General features: G+C 31.0%; 1 protein-coding gene and 2 long non-coding RNA genes across 4 annotated transcripts; 1 reads left to right on the forward strand and 2 right to left on the reverse strand.

Moving 5' to 3' along the window:
* Positions 1-68: 68 nt before the first annotated feature.
* On the reverse strand, positions 69-3,100 carry LOC136775118 (T-complex protein 11-like protein 1). Of its 2 annotated transcripts, none has more exons than XM_066729614.1 (8): positions 2,916-3,100; positions 2,351-2,485; positions 1,815-1,928; positions 1,455-1,749; positions 866-1,384; positions 605-789; positions 384-550; positions 69-310 (listed from the first exon to the last, which is right to left on the reverse strand). In XM_066729614.1, the coding sequence occupies exons 2-8, from the start codon at positions 2,359-2,361 to the stop codon at positions 69-71; spliced, it is 1,533 nt and encodes a 510-aa protein (XP_066585711.1). In that variant the 5' UTR covers positions 2,362-2,485; positions 2,916-3,100. The 2 variants fall into 2 exon arrangements, with proteins under 2 accessions (XP_066585711.1, XP_066585713.1); XM_066729616.1 differs by having other exon boundaries at positions 170-310; positions 388-550.
* A 6,564-nt stretch (positions 3,101-9,664) lies between these two features.
* On the forward strand, positions 9,665-11,179 carry LOC136775086 (uncharacterized). The gene is made up of 4 exons (XR_010822874.1): positions 9,665-9,954; positions 10,046-10,171; positions 10,313-10,679; positions 10,750-11,179. It is a non-coding gene; the product is annotated as an uncharacterized lncRNA (long non-coding RNA).
* Positions 11,180-14,144: 2,965 nt separating this feature from the next.
* Positions 14,145-15,867, reverse strand: LOC136775089 (uncharacterized). Its single transcript, XR_010822875.1, has 4 exons — positions 15,304-15,867; positions 15,087-15,212; positions 14,579-14,945; positions 14,145-14,508 (listed from the first exon to the last, which is right to left on the reverse strand). It is a non-coding gene; the product is annotated as an uncharacterized lncRNA (long non-coding RNA).
* Between the last annotated feature and the right edge of the window lie 8,881 nt (positions 15,868-24,748).

Raw genomic sequence — 24,748 nt, forward strand, 5'->3', positions numbered from 1 at the left:
CTTTCTAATAAATATCACCTGTTTAGAGTTTTAAGTTTAATGCACCTGAAATAATTGCTTAAAGCATTTTAAATATTTTCAGTATTATCTACATTATTATCTTGTAACGAATAACGTTCTTTAAGTGCACTAGCGACTATATCTTGATAATATTCACCAAATACACTTCGGTTGTGGGCAACAAGTATCAAGAATCTAGCAGCTATTGAAGCTAACTCTTCCTGCAGAGAAGAAAGTCCAGGAGGTACTTGCTGTGGTGCAGTGGATTGCAATAATATAATTTTTTGTAGAAATTGTCTAATTCTTAAACCTGAAACATTTATGCAAATAAGTTTTTAATGAGTATTTGAAAGGATTTTATTAAATTGATAAATTTCACTCACTGACAAGATGTCTAATTTTATGTTCAGGATTTGTTACATCTTTTATCTGACCTTCTAGTAAGGTCTCTTGCGCAGGAGTTAAACTACCAATTTCAATACTCTTAAGAGCTACGTTAACTTCTTGTTTTACTTGCAAAATAATATTTGGAACTGCTTCTTCAAGGTCTCTAAAATATCAAATTATTAAAACATGTTTTAAATAATCTAAGTTGGATGCTTACTTATTAGAGTGAACAGATTCTAATAAAATGTTTAAATGCTCTTTAATATTTAATTTAAAACTCGAAACACTATAAATGGCTGCACCAATAGTGTTGTTAACTAGCAAAATAATGGTTCCAATGATACTTAATCTACTAGTTTTATCTCTTAGTTCTATTAGTCTTCCTTGATCCAGCATTAAAGTCTATAAATAAAAAAGTGATACATTATTATTATTGCATTTAACTAAGAATGAGGAGATTTTAATCAATTAATAAAACCTCTGCTTTAGGACTAAAATCCCATTCTAATAAATCAAGATAAGCCTCTGATAATAGATTATGTGTGATTTGTTTAATGAAATTCTTATCATCTGCTGATCCTGGAACTTTGTTAAGGTCTAGATTCCTTAAAAGCCACTTCTTTGTGAGTCTAAGGCCATTTTGATTAACATTTATGAATTCAGCAAATTTTGCTTTTTCATATTCTATGCTCGAAGCAATAATATTAGGTCTCATCATGGTTATAGTAAAATTAGCTAAATCTAATTTCATAAGCTGAAGAATATCCATTATTCCCTTAAATATCTCTATCACATCAGTTTTTTGCATAAGTTCTTTCATTTTCTCATCTCTAACTGGCGCACAAACTTTGCTCATTATAGAGATAACATAATTTGCATAGTGATGGAAATCCAAAACACCTTTTTCTGCTTGTTGCTGTATTAACTCAACATCAAGTACTTCTTTTATATTTTCCTTAATTTTTCTATGATGTGGTAATACCAGTTCATCCAAAGACTAAAAAAATATTTGAATAATTAGTAGACCAAGCAATTAAATCCTTGAATCAACCTAAAAAGTTTATTACATCCTTAATTTCCTTCAATAAGATGAGAGCTTGTGTATAGTTTGGAGGGTCTTCATTTATTTGCTCTGCCAGTAGATCCCAAAATGCTTTGTGCATAATTTCTTTTACTCTTCTGTGAAAAGTACCATCATTTGGCTCTAATTTCTGGAGTTGAAAATTTTTGTCTACTGCAATTTCATGTGCCAGAGCCATATTTTTCATTCCAGTTGCAGCTTTAATGATTTCTTCAAGAGATACAAATTTTGGTGGTGATGCTCCAATGATATCACCAAGAACAAAATTGGAAGTAGCTAATCTATGTACAGAAAGAACAAAATTTAGTTAAATAATAAAAGAAGAAGCAGCCACAGTAATACTCACTGATTTGTATCATCCTCAGGTTCACTATTACTTAAGAGATAATTGACTGAAGGGCCTGCATCATTAAGATTCACTTTTTGTTTATTTTCCATTTCCTCATTGTCCATTTTGTCACTTTTCAATAAACATGAATGGTGCATTCGTTATTAATATAGATTTGTATTTGCAGCAATACACAATAAATATTAGTCAATGTTTGAAAAATATTATTTTTAATTATCTTAATTTAAATTAACCTTTTATACATTAGAGTTTTGTTATTATTATTACAGCTCTAACTTTTTAACAAAGTGATGTAAAATGGCTAGAATTAAATTAAATAGCATTGTCTATTGTGATAAAATGCAATAAAGCAGCAAATAACCAATGATGATATTATTTATAATATCAATACCTAATATAAATTATTTTCTAATAAACCATATATATAAACTTTACTAAAAAAGTATAATTACAATATTACTCAATTTTAATGGAGACTTATTTTATTCACAAAATATAGTGTTATAGTATAAAGCTAAATTTTAATTACATACCTGCCTGACATTGTTATCTGAGAATTTAAGTATAAAAACCTATAGCAGTTCTCTCTTTTGTAGCATGATCTGTATTAAAGTGCAGGAGATAGTAAGCTGTTATGGTGGACTCAAGAAATCAAGGTTGAATTTGATCTATAAAAAGAATCCCCATGTAAATAAATTACATTCATTATTTAAATATAATTTTTTATTTTGTTTCAATACACACACAAAACTTTTATGTGTCTTTATGTTTGTATTTTTAACAAAATTTTAATTCAAATATTAATAGTGATACAATTACTATTAACATTTCAATATACTTTTAAAAATAATAATTAAGAAACAAGCATAAATATTAATAAGTGGACAATAATTAAAGACATAAAATTGGTATAAAGGGGTAAAAACGAAATAAATACCTAATATTAAAGAAACAAGAACTAATAATTATCTATTTACAAACAAGTTATATCTTATATTCTTCGGTAGCTATATCAATGTGACAGCTGATACTAACATTTTTTAACATTAGAAAAAATGGATTAAATTCTAAAAAGTAAAAAATTGTTATTAACGATACCTGATTTATTATACTTTAAATGAATCACAGCTATTTTGTCTACTTAGTGTTTTGTGGCAATGAAATTGTCCAAATACAAATTTATTGACAAACGTGAAAAAATTTATTCGACATAAAGAAATTGTGTCAATTACGTCTTTCAATGGCAGATTTAGGCTGCATTCGTTTATTAACTGCGAGTACTAAAACTCGACAATGTATGTCACGTAAAATATAGGTGTACCAACTACCAAGGTTGCCAAGTCCGCCATCTTGAATAGTACTACGCTCTATAGTAAGTGAATTTTGATATAAGGAATGCAGACTGCACAAAGTATACTGCCAGCGGAAATACGTTAGTAGCCATCTTAAATGCAGAACGTAATATATCAAAAATTATATATATTAGGGTGCGTTCCAAGTCCTGCTTACAGCGCTGAAAGCGATTAAGAAATCGTTTCGATTCAACTGAAGCGCGCTTTGAAAGCGCTTTAACAGCGCTTAGATTTCCCTAGATTATATTAACATTTTAATTTCCTTGGCTCTCTTTGATCGCTTCAATAGCTAAAACTGGATTTAAGTATAGTTGCGTCAGAAAAAGACATGTCTTCTGCAATTGAAAAGCAACTCAAGCATTTTGTTTTCTTCAGAATTCTATTAACCTTTTCTCTACTTCTGCTGTCATTCAACGCAGCAATTACTTTAACTTCGATCTCAGGTAGTTAATGCGGAATGCGTTCTGTTATTGCTGATACATTTTTTCACTTTTTTTGATAGCGGTTAATAATAGAACACGGCCATTTACTAAATTGATTATTTATTACGTTTAATTGTTTAAAAATTGTGATATTATTGTACTTATTATATCCTATATTACAAATGGAAATGTATAATATGCATGACGAAGAGGAGGACATATACGATGATGCACCTATTTTAGATTATTTAATTAATAAAGAGAATGTAGATAATGATATCAACAAGAACAATGTTGGTAAGTTACAATAAATAATTTTTGACATATACATATATATAAAAATTTTAAACATGGAACTTTAAAATTATATTTTATAAGATTTGAATTTGGATTTTTAACATTTTTTTCAGATAAAATAAAAGCCTTTATATGGCCAGATAAAGCGGTATTATTATTATTAGAGCTGTATAGAGAGAGAGAAGAATTTGAACATGGTTTCAAGCGAAATAACAAAATTTGGGCCGAAATAGCAGGTCAAATAAGAGAAATAGATAAAAAATATTGCGTAACTGGTTCACAATGTTCATCAAAACTAGCTGGCCTGAAGCGTACATACAAAAATATTGTAGATTCTAACAAGAAAAGTGGTAATGGAAATACATCATGGACATTTTATCCTGTAAGTATTTTTCTTGTATATGTATATAAGTATATTAGGTTATGTCTTTTTCATACTGTACATAAAAGAAAATAATTTTAAGAAGTAATTATAACAATTTCTATCAGGTCATGGATTCCATATTTGGGACAAAGGCAGCCACTAAACCTGTTGCAGTCGCTTCAAGCGAGGGACCTGTCAACTTAGTTGAACCTACTAATGATAAAGATGAATTTGGAAGTTTGGCATCATCTTCAAAAAGTAAGTTCTTGCATATAAATTTTAAACAGTTAATTATCTATTACATTTATCTATTTAAGTATATTGACATTATTGGTTCCAGCTATAAAGAAAAAGAAAAAACCTCTATCAAATACATTGGAACATTTGGTTCAAATAATGGAAGAAGAAAAAAAAGAAAAAGAAAGAGAAAAATTACTAAAAGAAAAAAGACATGAAGAAAGAAGACAAGATCGAGAAAAGAAGCATAAAGAGCAACTACAGATGCAAAACTCTTTAATATCTATATTACAGCAATTTTTAAATAAGCAGTAAGCATTTGTGATACTTATACTTATATCTGTGATTATAATTTTGTTTTTTACAATTTATGCCTAGGAATGTAGTTTATTAGTGAGATGTATTATGCAATGGGTGAAAATAAGTTTTGAGTTTATTTAAGTTATAAGTGAAACTTGTTTAAAATTACAAACGTTTTATTTAATAATTAATGTAAAAATGGCGTTAAAATATTACCAAAGATAATTGTTTTATTTTCATTGAGATAAAGAAACATGTGAAATAAATTATAGACTAGTTTAACTATTAAAAATAAAATTTATTATAAATAAACTAGTAATATAATTTGAGCAAGTATAAGGTAATCTAAATTATGTAACTCTCATTGGCAACAAATCCATAATTCTGAATCTTTTCGCAATTCCTAAGTTGCTATTATTATTACTATTGTTATTTTGTATGTACGGTTCAGGTTCATCATCATTACTTTCGTCATTAAAGAACACTTCATCATTTTGTAATACACAAATATTGTGTAAAACACAACAGGCTACTATAAATTCTGGAACCTTTTCAAGCGATGTTAAAGGTAAGCAATCCAAAAGAATTCGGAAACGTATTTTCAATTGTCCTATGGCACGTTCTATTGTCATTCTTGTGGAGGAAAGGCAATAATTAAAATTGACTTGCCGGTTGGACAAATGACCATTATCTCGAAATGGAACTATTAGATGAGGGTGGATTGGATATGCTGCGTCTCCAATAAGATGACAGTCATTAGGGAAGTAATCAGGCATATTAAGAAAATTTTGAACAGGGGAGTTCCTTAGAACTCTAGCGTCATGTACGGATCCCACTTGGCCTGCGTAACAATGCGTGAACATGCCCTTCGAATCACATACCACCTGTAAAATAATAGACGCAAATCCTTTTCTATTTATATAGGAAGCTGCATCCTGTTGCGGCGCTCGTATGCGTATATGGGACCCATCGATGGCGCCAATAACGTTGGGGAAATTGGATATATTGTAAAAGCCATTTACAACATCTATCGCATTTTCTTTAGGCCATTTAATAAATCTAGGAGCTAGGCAATGAAGAGCATATGACACGCGTCGTATGGCTCTAAAAGCTGTTGCTCTACCAACTCCAAATTTTACACTTACTGATCTGTAATGATTAGAAACTATTAATATAATTTTTTTTATAAAATCTTTTTAACTTTTTTATCTTTTATGGTAAAAGAGATAAAGTTAGTTGACTGTAGGATACTTATATCTCAGTTTAAACAGAAAAAGTTATAATTTAATTTTTACATACCTATAGGAATCAGGAGAAGCCATAAACCAGAGAGCAATAAGTAATTGCTTTTTAGCATCAATGGGCTTTTTACCACCTATTGTTGAAGTTTTAGTTAAAGATGGTCCAATAATTGATAATAACATTTCAAAGGTGGATGGATAGATTCTACAATTTTAAAATATATCATTATGAAAGAAAGGTGCAAAGAAAACCAGATATATTAACTATATACATTAAATTAAAAGGTATAATATATATAAATTTTTATATATATTAAAAATTTAAATATCTTCATTAGCTTGATATTTGCAAATATCAATTGAAAACATTCCTAACAAATAAAGAAATTAATATAACTTTTAATGTAAAAATGTTACATAAATGGAAAATGAAAATATGAAGTCCAAACCCTTTCTTACTACCATTTTTACCTAAAATGTTGCTTAAATGTTTCAGCATTATAACGAGGAATAACGCGTTCCACATAGTCCGTTATTTTCTCGACTTTTTGGAGTCCATCGCGAGACTTATGCAATGATAAAAGAGTCAAGAATATTCTTCGGTTTGCATGCGAATTATCCCTTTCATCATCTTCACTACAATCACTACAGGAGGATTCGAGTTCACTTTCACTGGAATTATTTAAAATTATTAAGGAGGATAAAATAGTTGAGGCTACAATTTTTGTAGACTGCAATTGATCAACAGCCTCCATATTTTTTCGATAAAATTTATTTATACAGGGTTTTTCTCTAACAGCGGAACATAGGATATTTCGTGTTATTTGACTATAGTAAATTTTACTGTAGTCAAATTACTGTTTTCCATTTAATTTAAATATTAAACGTAGTAACCAAGATTAATTGAGTAAAATGACATTTATAATGGATAATAAAAGCAATTAAACTAAAATAACCATTAAATTGTAACTATCTACGCTTTTTTATTAATTATAATAATGTATAGTAAGTGCTTCATTGCTATAGTTAAATAACACAATCCTATGTTCCGCTGTTAGAGAAAAACCCTGTATATACAGGGTGTTTTTCTAAGTAGCTCAAACTATATTAAAATATCATTCCGAATCAGTTATGCGCTCAAAGCTTTATCAGCGCGCATTAGTCATACGGAACGATTTCGAAGCGGAATGCTTCAGTAAAGCACTTTTAACGCTTTAACGGGATCCCTCAAGCCCTCTGTAGCCAACATTATGGAACGAAAAACGAGGGAGAATTGTCCAGCGCTATTTTTCAACCGATTTCAATGTTTTTGGGCTTGTTGGAATCGTTAGGACTCGCCGTTCGTCATAAATAAAGCCATATTTTCTAAAAAACGTAAAAAAATAAAATTGTTTAAAAATTCGCATTAATAATATTTAAACGCAAAACAAATCGAAAAATCGGGCTTCTTTATGACGAGGTGCCAGACCTAACGATTCCAACAAGCCCAAAAACATTGAAATCGGTTGAGAAATAGAGCCGTACCATTGTCCCGCGTTTCTGAGGTGGACGAAAACCAAAAATTTTTAGGAAGGCAGCTAGGCTTCCGCCCCTCTCGCCGCTCACGCTAACGTGTTCCCCCACTCCAGCATCGAAACTTACTGCGAAACTTTCCTCATATTTACGCTATTCCCCTATCTGTAGCTATACACATATAAATACCGCTAAAATAATTTTGAGAACATTTCATTTCGCCGATATAATGAAATTGCTAAAAATGCAATTATCATTTTGAAATAAAATTGTAGAAAAGGAGATTTCGTAATGCTTGAAATATAGGGCATACGGCGAAACGCGGGACAATGGTACAGTCGTATTTTTCAACAGAATTTGATGAGACTAGTAATAATTAAAGCCATTCTTCATGTAGATTGTCCTAAAGAGCTCGCATTTTCGATAAAGCTTATAGTTTTTCAGCTATGAACGTTTGAAGTTGCACGGCGCACAAATACATATTTCTTCTCTCGCGTAGATCAGCTGTTGCGCACGTCCATCTTCAATCGTTCATAACTTGAAAACTATAGGCTTTATCGAAAATGCGAGCTCTTTAGGACAATCTACATGAAGAATGGCTTTAATTATTATTAGTCTCATCAAATTCTTTTGAAAAATACGACTGTACCATTGTCCCGCGTTTCGCCGTATGCCCTATATTTCAAGCATTACGAAATCTCCTTTTCTGCAATTTTATTTCAAAATGATAATTGCATTTTTAGCAATTTCATTATATCGGCGAAATGAAATGTTCTCAACATTATTTTAACGGTATTTATATGAGTATAGCTACAGATAGGGGAATAGCGTAAATATGAGGAAAGCTTCGCAGTAAGTTTGGATGCTGGAGTGGGGGAACACGTTAGCGTGAGCCACGAGAGGGGCGGAAGCCTAGCTGCCTTCCTACAAATTTTTGGTTTTCGCCCACCTCAGAAACGCGGGACAATGGTACGGCTCTATTTCTCAACCGATTTCAATCTTTTTGGGCTTGTTGGAATCGTTAGGTCTGGCACCTCGTCATAAAGAAGCCCGATTTTTCGATTTATTTTGCGTTTAAATATTATTAATGCGAATTTTTAAACAATTTTATTTTTTTACGTTTTTTAGAAAATACGGCTTTATTTATGACGAAAGGCGAGTCCTAACGATTCCAATAAGCCCAAAAACATTGAAATCGGTTGAAAAATAGCGCTGGACAATTCTCCCTCGTTTTTCGTTCCGTAATGTTGGCTACAGAGGGCTTGAGGGATCCCGTTAAGCACGTCTCGGAACGCGGCCTTATATTCACAGCCTGTCACCGTGAACGGCGTGAACGAAGACAAATGTTAGTATACGGAAAAATAAAGTGTAATAAAGAAATAAGGAGTAGTGACAGCTTTGATCTATCTGACAGTTGATGTACTTATGGTATAAGTGAATAAATAAAATAAAAATGCTTTTCCTAAATTGATTTTTAATTTTGATAAAATGGTCAAATGTAGCCATTAATTAATTAGATTTGGTAATAAATACAAAAAATGCGTTTTATTATAACAAATGAGTTGAGGTAAAATAAACTCAATGTTTTTATATTAATTTGTTAACAAATGCATTTTTTTATTTATTATTGAGTCCAATAAGTTAACGGTTATTAAAAAAAAAATTCTTTGTAATGAAACAAAAAATGAAAAAATTTTAATCTTCACCAAGACTCGAATACGAGCCCACCACATGATAAACGGCAACCTTACCGCCTGCGCTACAGCGCTCACTTGATGTACCAAGAGCAAAACAGGCTTTTTAAAAACTGACTACAATTCTTTTATTAATTCGTCATAAATGATCAAGAATTAGCTGTAATAATAAATACATTTATCTACATAGCATTATTGTACTAAATTTATTGTTTTTAATTTGAAGCATACATTTTGCATGAAGATATGATAATTTAAGGGTAACCATTCAGTACTCTACAGGGTGTATCTCTAACGGCGGCATATAGGAGAAATCGTGTTATTTGACTATAGCTCTCGAAGCCGATATAATGTTGATCGCTGATTGGTTCGATCCTTGTAGTGCCAACGTAAAATCAGGTATTGCCAACACAGCTGAAGATTTATCCGCCATTATCGGTGTTTTGACAGTTTACATGCGCTTCGTAAACAATATAAAGATGAAAATGACATGATAATCAAAATTTAAGACTGCAGGTTTGCAATGAAAAGTGCAAATTGTATTAAATGCAAAAGGAAAAGAATGGGGAAAGTATTAGAATTGAAATGATTTTTCAATCACTGTACTTTCTGCATTAATCATGACTCAAATGACAAAACCTTTTATTTCAAAGCTACGTAAATAAGTTTGGTTAGTGAAAGAGATAGAAATACACCATAACAACATTGAAACAACATGGTAAGCCTCTTTTTAAATATAAATTATTTTTTACTAGCTTCAAATTACTTTTCTTAATTTTAATTAATTAAAAAATAATATCTTTTTTTAGGGAATATTACATGGCATCATCTTATAGTACAAAAACTTTTCTACAATGAGAAAGGTAAAGAGCGAAGAGTTTGGAGCTGTATTAGCAAAGCCGTAGAAAAAAACTGTAAATTACAGCGCAGCAGAGGTAAGCATTATTAATACATTCACTACTATTAAAATTGGATTATCTATTAAAACTTTAGCTAATCTAAATATTCAGAAGAATACAAAATTTACTGTTTATGTACAATTTTTGTTTAAGCTGTAATTTCTCCAATATTTGCAGGTATTTACATTGGTCAAAGGGTTACTTTCAAAGGTGGTTCTTATGGTACTAGCAGTTGATTGTCATTGCAATCTCCTGATACTAATCGAACAGAGAATCTATGACTGAGGATAAGTTTGATCAATATTTGTTTAACGATAAGGATATATGAGATTATTAATGGATTTCTTTTCAGATAGGCAGGGCTACGTAACATACATAGAGCTATTATACATCCCAGCTGCGTTTATGGAACCAGTACATGAAGGCAGCTTCAATATAACTAAAATTCATCCATTTCTGTAACAATAAAAGGGAGTAAGCTGATGGAAAAAATCGTTTACCAGACAAAACAGAGGCAGAATCACATACGTTTTGTAAATATGAGGTAAAAGCATAAAAATTCATCATGTAATGCATCTGCTTAATTGTTTAATAGAACAAATGAATATTTTCAGTAGTGACAAGTCTGCGAGAAGATATCATGAAGATTAAACACACATCATTAACTGATTGTGGCTAATTAAATCTGCAAGAACCCTGCTATGATTTCCCACACACACACAGACACACAATGCTATTTATAAACCATTAGTCCACTAGCACACCTTATCCTATATTTTTGATTGACCTAATCTGATAAATGTTTATTAGTCATGATTTTTTGTATATCATCCAATTATGTTAAATATTTTAAATGCAATGTTAACACTGTTAAGTTTATTTGTATTTAATATCTAGGGAAGGGAAACTGTGAATTCGATTATTTCTTTATAAAAGAACAGTTAACACAAATTATATTAAAAAAATATATTATCAGAAAAATTTATTAAGTTATACGCACGTTAATCAATATTTCTGCTTATAATGTTTTTATAATAAAACTTGCTTTATTCAACAAATATATTTAATTTTTTAACACATGCTTATAAACTTTATGTAAAACACTAATAATAAGTAAAAATATTTATTGGGTTATCATAAGTATTGTTCGAATAGTCCTCCAGCTACTGCCAAACAATATTCCAATCTTTGTTTGAAGCACTGCAGTGTATCCAACAGCTGTGTGGGAGTTATGCTTTGGCATGCGTTCATTATTTTATTTCTTAAATCATCGAGAGTCTCCACTTCCATCCCATCATAACTTATATCTTTTAGATACCCCCATATGCTAAAATCTAGCGGTGCTAGATCAGGTGATCTTGGTGGCCATTCTATTGGGCCATACTTTCCGATCCATCTGCCGGTATATTTAACATTTAAATAATTTGTAACTATTCTGGCGGTATGGGCTGGTGCTCCGTCTTGTTGGAAAAATATTTCATGCTGTAAATAGAGAAAAATTGTAACAAATACGTTTTTATAGATTATTTTGACGATAGATTTTATTTGCACATTTTATAAGCAAACGTACATTGTCTGCAACTATTTGGACTCTTGGATCGACCTCGTTCCTCAACATTTCCAAATATTTTTCGGCGTTTAAATTCCCATCGATGAAAATTGGGCCTATCACATTACTTCCTAGTATTCTCAGCCAAACATTTAATTTTTGTTGATACTGGGTATGCGATTGAATTATCCCATATGGATTTTCCCGTGACCATAATCGTGCGTTTTGTCTATTCGGTGAATGGACCAAAACAAACGTTGATTCATCCGAAAATAATATTCGTTTCAACATATTAGGATCGCTGTCCAGTTTTTCAATTAGAATTCTGCAGAAGTCCAATCTTTTGACGTAGTCAAGGTCCGAAATCTTATGGCAATTTTTAATTTTATATGCAAAAAATTTTGCTTCTTTCAAAATACGGTGTACCGAAGGTTTTGATACTCCAACTTGTCTGGCGATATTCATCAGCGATGAACTTGGATTACTTTCCGCTGTACTAATGATTTGCTCTTTAATTGCAGGCAACAGTGCTCTTCGTGGTCTTTTTTGCTCTTTATTGTGCTCAGAAATCAAGCATCCAGTCTCTTCAAATTTTTTAATAAGACGGAAAATGCTGCTGGAGGAAGGTATTGAGCGATTCGGAAACTCTACAGCTAATAATTCTACTACTTTTTGAATTGAGTTGCCACTGTAGTACCATTTAATAATCTGCACCTTCTCTGTTACATCCATCATTTTAGCTCTGCAAAATTTTCACTATGAAAAAACTGAAGAAAAGCATAATTACTTCGATACGAGGAACATCATACTCTCGTTTGAATTTAAAAAATCTTATTAATTTAATAAATCTTAGAATCGTAAACGTTCACCGCTATCAACACAAGACATTTAGCACGAACAGTAGTTTTGTGCTAGCTTTTGTTTTTAGTAACATTGAGGTGGCCAACTTCTACTACGATTACAAAAAACAAAAGCTAGCACAAAACTACTGTTCGTGCTAAATGTCTTGTGTTGATAGCGGTGAACGTTTACGATTCTAAGATTTATTAAATTAATAAGATTTTTTAAATTCAAACGTGAGTATGATGTTCCTCGTATCGAAGTAATTATGCTTTTCTTCAGTTTTTTCATAGTGAAAATTTTGCAGAGCTAAAATGATGGATGTAACAGAGAAGGTGCAGATTATTAAATGGTACTACAGTGGCAACTCAATTCAAAAAGTAGTAGAATTATTAGCTGTAGAGTTTCCGAATCGCTCAATACCTTCCTCCAGCAGCATTTTCCGTCTTATTAAAAAATTTGAAGAGACTGGATGCTTGATTTCTGAGCACAATAAAGAGCAAAAAAGACCACGAAGAGCACTGTTGCCTGCAATTAAAGAGCAAATCATTAGTACAGCGGAAAGTAATCCAAGTTCATCGCTGATGAATATCGCCAGACAAGTTGGAGTATCAAAACCTTCGGTACACCGTATTTTGAAAGAAGCAAAATTTTTTGCATATAAAATTAAAAATTGCCATAAGATTTCGGACCTTGACTACGTCAAAAGATTGGACTTCTGCAGAATTCTAATTGAAAAACTGGACAGCGATCCTAATATGTTGAAACGAATATTATTTTCGGATGAATCAACGTTTGTTTTGGTCCATTCACCGAATAGACAAAACGCACGATTATGGTCACGGGAAAATCCATATGGGATAATTCAATCGCATACCCAGTATCAACAAAAATTAAATGTTTGGCTGGGAATACTAGGAAGTAATGTGATAGGCCCAATTTTCATCGATGGGAATTTAAACGCCGAAAAATATTTGGAAATGTTGAGGAACGAGGTCGATCCAAGAGTCCAAATAGTTGCAGACAATGTACGTTTGCTTATAAAATGTGCAAATAAAATCTATCGTCAAAATAATCTATAAAAACGTATTTGTTACAATTTTTCTCTATTTACAGCATGAAATATTTTTCCAACAAGACGGAGCACCAGCCCATACCGCCAGAATAGTTACAAATTATTTAAATGTTAAATATACCGGCAGATGGATCGGAAAGTATGGCCCAATAGAATGGCCACCAAGATCACCTGATCTAGCACCGCTAGATTTTAGCATATGGGGGTATCTAAAAGATATAAGTTATGATGGGATGGAAGTGGAGACTCTCGATGATTTAAGAAATAAAATAATGAACGCATGCCAAAGCATAACTCCCACACAGCTGTTGGATACACTGCAGTGCTTCAAACAAAGATTGGAATATTGTTTGGCAGTAGCTGGAGGACTATTCGAACAATACTTATGATAACCCAATAAATATTTTTACTTATTATTAGTGTTTTACATAAAGTTTATAAGCATGTGTTAAAAAATTAAATATATTTGTTGAATAAAGCAAGTTTTATTATAAAAACATTATAAGCAGAAATATTGATTAACGTGCGTATAACTTAATAAATTTTTCTGATAATATATTTTTTTAATATAATCTGTGTTAACTGTTCTTTTATAAAGAAATAATCGAATTCACAGTTTCCCTTCCCTAGATATTAAATACAAATAAACTTAACAGTGTTAACATTGCATTTAAAATATTTAACATAATTGGATGATATACAAAAAATCATGACTAATAAACATTTATCAGATTAGGTCAATCAAAAATATAGGATAAGGTGTGCTAGTGGACTAATGGTTTATAAATAGCATTGTGTGTCTGTGTGTGTGTGGGAAATCATAGCAGGGTTCTTGCAGATTTAATTAGCCACAATCAGTTAATGATGTGTGTTTAATCTTCATGATATCTTCTCGCAGACTTGTCACTACTGAAAATATTCATTTGTTCTATTAAACAATTAAGCAGATGCATTACATGATGAATTTTTATGCTTTTACCTCATATTTACAAAACGTATGTGATTCTGTCTCTGTTTTGTCTGGTAAACGATTTTTTCCATCAGCTTACTCCCTTTTATTGTTACAGAAATGGATGAATTTTAGTTATGTTGAAGCTGCCTTCATGTACTGGTTCCATAAACGCAGCTGGGATGTATAATAGCTCTATGTATGTTACGTAGCCCTGCCTATCTGAAAAGAAATCCATTAATAATCTCATATATCCTTATCGTTAAACAAATATTGATCAAACTTATCCTCAGTCATAGATTCTCTGTTCGATTAGTATCAGGAGATTGCAATGACAATCAACTGCTAGTACCATAAGAACCACCTTTGAAAGTAACCCTTTGACCAATGTAAATACCTGCAAATATTGGAGAAATTACAGCTTAAACAAAAATTGTACATAAACAGTAAATTTTGTATTCTTCTGAATATTTAGATTAGCTAAAGTTTTAATAGATAATCCAATTTTGATAGTAGTGAATGTATTAATAATGCTTACCTCTGCTGCGCTGTAATTTACAGTTTTTTTCTACGGCTTTGCTAATACAGCTCCAAACTCTTCGCTCTTTACCTTTCTCATTGTAGAAAAGTTTTTGTACTATAAGATGATGCCATGTAATATTCCCTAAAAAAAGATATTATTTTTTAATTAATTAAAATTAAGAAAAGTAATTTGAAGCTAGTAAAAAATAATTTATATTTAAAAAGAGGCTTACCATGTTGTTTCAATGTTGTTATGGTGTATTTCTATCTCTTTCACTAACCAAACTTATTTACGTAGCTTTGAAATAAAAGGTTTTGTCATTTGAGTCATGATTAATGCAGAAAGTACAGTGATTGAAAAATCATTTCAATTCTAATACTTTCCCCATTCTTTTCCTTTTGCATTTAATACAATTTGCACTTTTCATTGCAAACCTGCAGTCTTAAATTTTGATTATCATGTCATTTTCATCTTTATATTGTTTACGAAGCGCATGTAAACTGTCAAAACACCGATAATGGCGGATAAATCTTCAGCTGTGTTGGCAATACCTGATTTTACGGGTAGAGGGTAAAGTGCCATAATATTTTCCTATAGCAAATTTAAGGAACTTTGGGTGAGTAGTTTATATTATGCAGCACATGCCCTCTACCGTCTCATCAACTATAAAATAATATGATATAGTAATGTTCATCCTTCCTTAAACATTTATGTACTGTATGAGGTTAATTTGGAGATTATGAAATCATATATTTTTTCTTTCAGTTACAAAATGTTGACTGTATAATAGTTTTGAAATGCAAACTATTCTTATTTTTTATTGAAATTAAATAAAACATATTCAGAAAACATACAAACACATTTTGATTATGCATGTCTACACAATTTAGTGGATACATTGACGTGTTTAATATTATCCTTTACTAAGGAGCGAACTCATAAATAGGTAAAACTTGTATGCATGTTTAAACAAATATTTGTATTCCTTTTTTAGTGTTTCTTCGTCTTCAATAAAATAATTTTTTTTCATAAATTACGTAATGCTTTACTATTATTTTTTATGATACCATATAATCGTTTACAAATTCCCCTTTTCATATTACACAATTTTAATGTTTTCTACACTAAAGCTGAAGATATTTTTGATGAAGAATAATAGTTATAGCCTTTCTAAGCACTCGCCTTTGAGAACCTTATAATTTCAGCATCACTTATCTACACCCAGATTTTAACAGTCTAATCTCACTAGTGTTATAGCTGTTACTTATTGTATTTTAAAGTTGCTTTTTATATTCCTCTTTTTTATAATATGAAAAGTAATTAATACACTTTATTTTAATAAATATTTACACAGACGTGCCAAATCTCATTTTCCTCATTTTTAAAAATGGTCGGAGACGATTCTTGTGGATCTTTTTGTGTTATAAACGAACCTGATTTTGAAATTACTCCAGTACATCAGATTTTTTTTTAATTTTTAGCTTAAATAGTACAAAATGGCTTTTTTCGCCATTTTCATTATTTTACTTCAGAGAACGAATTTTGTTTAAATTCCACAATTAAACCATATAGTATTATTCGTTAGCTTTAAAATCCATTTTCAAAACTTATTATACTAGCAGGATGCGATGCAATAGTGGTAATTTACAAAAAGAAAATTTGTTCTCTAAAATAAAAATCATAAACTGAGGAAAACAGCCGTTTTTCAGCCATTTAACTGATATTTCAAAACACCTGATGTGATAGAGAAATTTCAAAGCCACATTCATATTCAGTAAAAAAAATGGAAGAATTGCCCCCCCCCCTCCTTCCCGTCCATTCTTGAAACTGAGAAAATTGAATTTTCCAGGTCTGTGTTATTGTGGAAGATATAAAGTCGTAGCAAAACTATACATATTACAATAATAGCATAGATACCACACATGCTACCATAGGAGTTGTTGAATTGTTCTCATCTTTTCACACCGTTCAGAAAATACTTGTAAAATTTCCTTTATGGCTGCTGGTAAAAATTCCTCCATTTCCTTATCTCATTCTTGTATGACAATTCCAAATATTTTCTTCTTTTATATATAAGTTGAACTTCCTGTAATCATTAAACACGGTATGAGGATCTTAATTGCAGCTTCGAAACTCGACATATAATAATAATATGAAAAATACATTAGAATATTACAAATAATATCAAATCAACAGACCTATTAAAGACACTATCTCAACTAGACCTAAGACTGTATGATGAAATTTTTCTAATTAAATAGTCAAGAGTACTTTCGATATGTAAAGTATTAGTGTTAATCAAGCATATAAACACAATATATAACATGCTATTGTTAAACAATATGTCAAAAATTACTAAGTTGATCTTTCACTCTTTGTCGAAGGGTATGGAAATTATTCTGTGGGAGATTTCCATTCTATGTAAACTTTAGATCAATAAAAAATTGAAGATGGCTTACAATAAATAAATGATTAAATCTGTAAAATAAACAAAATACATCCACAAAGCATACAAAAGATTTATTCTTGAATATGCACTTATTATATACAAAAGATATACTTATCTAAAAGTATTTTTGTTATATTCTTTGTGCATATGCCATATGGCATCAATATGTATAGTGAATGACAGGCCATTTCTCTTTGGTTTTCTTACAGAGATGGTTATTATACTTTTAATTCTTTTATGCCTCAAACTTTCTATATTACTTATTATAATCTTTTAATTTCAGCTGTAAGTATCAATGCACACACATTTACATGAAAACATTTTTGGATTACTTGTGTTCGTAAGTTTCTTCTACTCGCACGCATGCGCACAAAATACATTATAATATAGTCTACTCATCGAAAGCTCCATCCCTAGAAAGTAACTATAAAATTTTATGGCACTTTACCCTCTACCATTTTACGTTGGCACTACAAGGATCGAACCAATCAGCGATCAACATTGTATCGGCTTCGAGAGCTATAGTCAAATAACACGATTTCTCCTATATGCCGCCGTTAGAGATACACCCTGTATATACAAAACTATTCATATGCTCAACTATCATAAATTAATTAAGTAATATTATAATATTTGTTATATGTAGTCGAATAACTATGATAAACGAGCATATGAATATAGTTTTGTATTTAGAGTATTGCATGAACACCCTTAAAGTATCGTATCTTCATGTAAAATGTATGCTTCAAATTAAAAACATAATAAATTTAGTGCAAAAATGCTGTGGAGATAAATGTATTTATTATTGCAGCTAATTCTTGATCGTTTATGACGAGTTAGTGAAAGAATTGTAGTCAGTCTTTAAAAGGTTGTTTTGCTCTTGGTACATCAAGTGAGCGCTGTAGCGCAGGCGGTAAGGTTGCCGTTTGTCATGCGGTGGGCTCGTGTTCGAGTCTTGGTGAAGTTTAAAATTTTTTCATTTTTTTTTTCATTACAAGCAATTTTTTTTTTAATAACCATTAATTTATTGGACTCAATAATAAATAAAAAAATGCATTTGTTAACAGATTAATATAAAAACATTGAGTTTATTTTACCTCAACTCATTTGTAATAATAAAACGCATTTTCTGTATTTATTACCAAATCTAATTAATTAATGGCTACATTTGACCATTTTATCAATATTACAAATCAATTTAGGAAAAGCATTTTTATTTGCTTTGTGTTTTTAGGTAAACGCAGCACCACTTCACACGGATAACACGTAAAAATATCACGGTTAGCGGTAGTCGCTCTTCTTCTAAAGCCAATGTTGCCTGAAGTCCAAATCACACCATGCTCTCCAGGCATAGTTGTGTTTGTACCGCTTCCCTTTAAATTTTCTATACTCCTGCTGGCTAGCGCTTATCTTCATTTTTGTTGCTAAAAGCTTGATTCTGGCATCACTGCCGTGTGGAACTATTAGTTTGCTAATAAAAGCAGAGGCTTAATTTTAAGAGATTGCAACATATAGTAATTAATATAGATACAATTGTAAAAAGAAAACAAAAATTTTATTTTACATATATTAACTTTAAATAAAATCCCACAAAGTACTGTAAAATATCTAACATGTTATATTATATATCTAATCTGTCAGCTTCTTTATTTTAATATTCATCTCAATTATCACAGTTTGATCCTCAGCGATGACACATTAACCACATTATGGTGAATCTATTCTTTTTTTTTAACGTTCGATCCACATAGCTTCATCCTCAGCAGTGATACAGTAAACACACGTACATTACTATAATTTAATCTGAAACAAAATCCCACAAAGTACTATAAAACATCTTACATTTTATATTATATATCTATTCTGTCATTTTCTTTATTTATTATTGTATTTACCCAAAATGCTGACTCATTTATTTTAATGTCTGTCTCAATTAACACAGTTTGATCCTCATCAGCGATGACACAGAAACAACATTATAGTGAATCTATTCCTTTTGTTTTAATGTTCCATCCACATAGCTCCATTCTCAGCATTGACATAGTAAACACTTTACAATAATTTAATCTGAAACAAAATCCCAAAAAGTACTATATAAAATCTTATATTTGAAATTACAAATGTAATCTGTCAACTTCTTTATTTGTATCGTATTTACCCAATGTGTTGACTTGTTTATTTTAATATTCATCTCAATTAACACAGTTTGATCCTCAGTGATGACACAGTAACCATAATATGGTGAATCTATTCCTTTCATTTTAATGTTCAATCGACATAGCTCCATCCTCAGTAGTGACATAGTAAACACATTACTATAATTTAATCTGAAATAAAATTCCAGAAAGTACTATAAAATATCTTACATTTTATATTATATATCTAATTTGTCAGCTTCTTTATTTATTATTGTATTTACCCAGTTTTTTCACTCATTTATTTTATTATCCGTCTCAATTAACATAGTTTGAATCTCAACGATGACACAATAACCACATTATGTTTAGTCTATTCCTTTATTTTAATTTTGAAAATCCGCATAGCTCCATCCTCAGCACAGTGACATAGTAAACACATTACTATAATTTAATCTGAAATAAAATCCCACAAAGTACCACAAAATATTTATATCTTACATTTTATATTATAAAATCTATTGTTATACTTATCTAAAATGTTCAGTCCTTTATATACTTTTAAAAATTATTTTTATGTACATTTTACAAATTTCGTCACTTTATTTATTCACTTATACCATCAGTATATCAGCTGTCAGTAAGATTAAAACTGTCACTTTATTTCTTTATATTACTTTATAACTTGCGGTATGTATGTACGATACAATAATACTAACATTTGTCTTGGCTCACGGACCATGCATTATGTATTTTGAAATTAGTAATTAGAAATATCTATATTGCGGTCCCTCTACAGTCTCTACCCTCTGACGTATTTCCGCCGACCAGTAGTATCAGCAGCGACTATAGCGTAGTACCCAAAATAGTACTACGCTATAGGATATGTCGCTTTTGGGTACTACGGTAGTACCGAAAGTACTACACTTGGCAACCTTGGTCCCGACCCGAGGCAATCCCTACCGGTAGGCGGCGCTGGTGTTGGCAAACGCGTGTCTCAGGTCCATTTAACCCCTAACGCCATCTATCGGAAGAGACCACGAAGCACGAGCGTTAAGCTTAGAATAGGGTAAAACATATATGCATTGTTGCCAGAAAGCGGAATAAAGAGAGAGCGGAGATATTTTCTCGGACCTCTCTGTCTTTCTCGCTGTTAGCTTCTAGCAGAAGAGTCGAGGCAAAATCTTTCCGTTTCGCTTTGCCGAAAATCTACCAATATTCGATGTCATTTATATTTGCAGGCCAATGCCTTTATACATGATTTTTTCAGCATATTTATTTATCAGCATTGACTTATTTAAATCAATAATAAATTAAGGAAATGCGTATTTGATATATAATAATTATTTTAACTATAATTTCATCGTTATATTTCGCTTATTTCCGTAAAATCTGCATTTCTTTAGTTTATTATTGATTATTGTAAGTCAATGGCAATTTAAAAAAATTTAATCTTAAAAAAAAAAGAAAAGTACCGATCAGGAATCGAACCCGGACCCACGAATCGCCACGCGATTACCTTACTGCCTAGTCCACGAGGCTTCTTCAGTGCACGGTAAAGAGATAGTCTTTTTAAGGGCTTGAAATCTTCTATTGAACCATATAAATAAACGAAGAACCGACATCTTTATTCATTTTTATTCTATCATAATGGTACACAAATTAAAGAATAATTATATAATGTAGATTTTCAAAAGCTTTTCCAATAACCAAGAACGGAAACTGCGAGCGTTGATTATTTATCTTCGTTCTTGGCTATTGGAAAAGCTTTTGAAAACTATTCAAAATATAATTATTCCTTAATTTGTGTACCATTATGACAGAATAATAATGAATAAAGCTGTCGGTTGCTCGTTTATTTATATGGTTCAATAGAAGATTTCAAGCCCTTAAAAAGACTATCTCTTTACAGTGCACTGAAGAAGCCTCGTGGTCTAAGCGGTAAGGTAATCGCGTGGCGATTTGTGGGTCCGGGTTCGATTCCTGAACGGTACTTTTCTTTTTTTTTTTAAGATTAAATTTTTTTTAATGGCCATTGACTTACAATAATCAGTAATAAACTAAAGAAATTCAGATTTTACGGAAATAAGCGAAATATAACGATGAAATTATAGTTAAAATAATTATTATATATCAAATACGCATTTCCTTAATTTATTATTGATTTAAATAAGTCAATGCTGATAAATAAATATGCTGAAAAAATCATGTATAAAGGCATTGGCCTGCAAATATAAATGACATCGAATATTGGTAGATTTTCGGCAAAGCGAAACGGAAAGATTTTGCCTCGACTCTTCTGCTAGAAGCTAACAGCGAGAAAGACAGAGAGGTCCGAGAAAATATCTCCGCTCTCTCTTTATTCCGCTTTCTGGCAACAATGCATATATGTTTTACCCTATTCTAAGCTTAACGCTCGTGCTTCGTGGTCTCTTCCGATAGATGGCGTTAGGGATTAGATGGACCTGAGACACGCGTTTGCCAACACCAGCGCCGCCTACCGGTAGGGATTGCCTCGGGACCTCGCATGAGCAATCTCCCGTTTCATCTCTGCTAACACATACAAGGTACATACATGTGTTTTTGACAGGATGAGGTTAACTGAGAAATAATTCCAGTGCGAAAATAGGAGCAAGATATAGTATAGAATTGGAATACTTGGAAAAATATATAAGAAATATTAATAAATGAATTTAATTGGTTTTTGTATATAATTAATGAAGAATACTTTATTGTCACATCGCATTGAAGAATGGAGATACAATTAGATAAGTTATCATTTATCTTTATATATCTATCAAATAGTTAAATTAATGTAAGGGCAAAATTCTTTGTTCAAATGTGGCTTTAATTTTACAGATTAAAAAATTATAACCTGATGATTGACTTCGATGCATAATCTATAGGAAATAATAAGCCAATTGAGTTTTTCCATTGATTTATGGATGGATTTACATTTAGCGAAGACTGCATGCTCAAATCTACGTACCACTGTATACAGCTGATTAAACTCATATTTATATTTCATTTAACAATGGCATTAATATGAGTCGCACTTTGCTAGAGCATAATATTGGATATGAGAATGAAATTGTTTGTATTGGGAACAGTTTAGTATTTTATATGTATGTACAATGTGAATACACAAGTGAGTAATCCAAAATTATCATATTTATTATTATGAGTTTTTAAGTGTTAGGTTTGGTTAATTATTTATAGAATTATCAATCTATTTTGTCCGATAAAATCTGTTATACACATATGCATATGTAACATGAGTTAATGTATCTTTGAAATTTGTAGGTCTAACGTTGAAAAATATGAATTAACTTATTTGGTTTACTATGGTATATAGTAATTCACATTAATTCTATGTCTATATGAAAGGATCTGAAAATAATAACACATACAGGGTCTTTTCCTAACAGCGGAGCATAGGAGATTCGTGTTAGTTGACTATAGCACTCGGAATAATCGAACCTGAGAGCGCTGATTGGTCAATATTACGTAGTATCAACAGATAAAAAGCCGTTACCAATAGTTGGATACAAAAAATGAGATTCATCCGCCATATTGGTGTGGATAAATGTTTACATGCTAATCCTAGCAGAAAGAGGTGTAAAATGGAGATATGTCAAATAGTGAGGTTACTAAGGTAAAAATGGAAAATAATGAATGGAAAGTAAGAATATTCTTACTTTCCATTCATTATTTTCCATTTTTACCTTAGTAACCTCACTATTTGACATATCTCCATTTTACACCTCTTTCTGCTAGGATTAGCATGTAAACATTTATCCACACCAATATGGCGGATGAATCTCATTTTTTGTATCCAACTATTGGTAACGGCTTTTTATCTGTTGATACTACGTAATATTGACCAATCAGCGCTCTCAGGTTCGATTATTCCGAGTGCTATAGTCAACTAACACGAATCTCCTATGCTCCGCTGTTAGGAAAAGACCCTGTATGTGTTATTATTTTCAGATCCTTTCATATAGACATAGAATTAATGTGAGTTACTATATACCATAGTAAACCAAATAAGTTAATTCATATTTTTCAACGTTAGACCTACAAATTTCAAAGATACATTAACTCATGTTACATATGCATATGTGTATAACAGATTTTATCGGACAAAATAGATTGATAATTCTATAAATAATTAACCAAACCTAACACTTACAAACTCATAATAATAAATATGATAATTTTGGATTACTCACTTGTGTATTCACATTGTACATACATATAAAATACTAAACTGTTCCCAATACAAACAATTTCATTCTCATATCCAATATTATGCTCTAGCAAAGTGCGACTCATATTAATGCCATTGTTAAATGAAATATAAATATGAGTTTAATCAGCTGTATACAGTGGTACGTAGATTTGAGCATGCAGTCTTCGCTAAATGTAAATCCATCCATAAATCAATGGAAAAACTCAATTGGCTTATTATTTCCTATAGATTATGCATCGAAGTCAATCATCAGGTTATAATTTTTTAATCTGTAAAATTAAAGCCACATTTGAACAAAGAATTTTGCCCTTACATTAATTTAACCATTTGATAGATATATAAAAATAAATGATAACTTATCTAATTGTATCTCCATTCTTCAATGCGATGTGACAATAAAGTATTCTTCATTAATTATATACAAAAACCAATTAAATTCATTTATTAATATTTCTTATATATTTTTCCAAGTATTCCAATTCTATACTATATCTTGCTCCTATTTTCTCACTGGAATTATTTCTCAGTTAACGGGATCCCTCACGCCTACTTTATCGACAGTTAAAGTGAATAAACAATTAGTTTAATAAAATTCAAATGCGAAGCAAATTGAACAATCGGGCGTTTGTTGGACAATGTGCCAGTTCTAACAAATCAAACGCACTTAAAAACACTCAAATTAGTTGAAAAATAACGCTGTAGCATTGTGCCGTGTTCTTGAAGAGAGGTTACTTTTGGTTAGTTCCACTTCAATAACGAGGGACAGTGGTACAGCGTTATTCTTCATCAGATTTGAGTTTTTTTAAGCCCGATTGACTCGTTAGAATTGGCACCTTGTCAT

The sequence above is a fragment of the Prorops nasuta genome, unplaced genomic scaffold (assembly GCF_024137725.1).
Source record: "Prorops nasuta isolate Cenicafe-Biocafe unplaced genomic scaffold, Cenicafe_Pnas_1.2 PNAS00007, whole genome shotgun sequence".
NCBI classification, from domain to species: domain Eukaryota; kingdom Metazoa; phylum Arthropoda; class Insecta; order Hymenoptera; family Bethylidae; genus Prorops; species Prorops nasuta.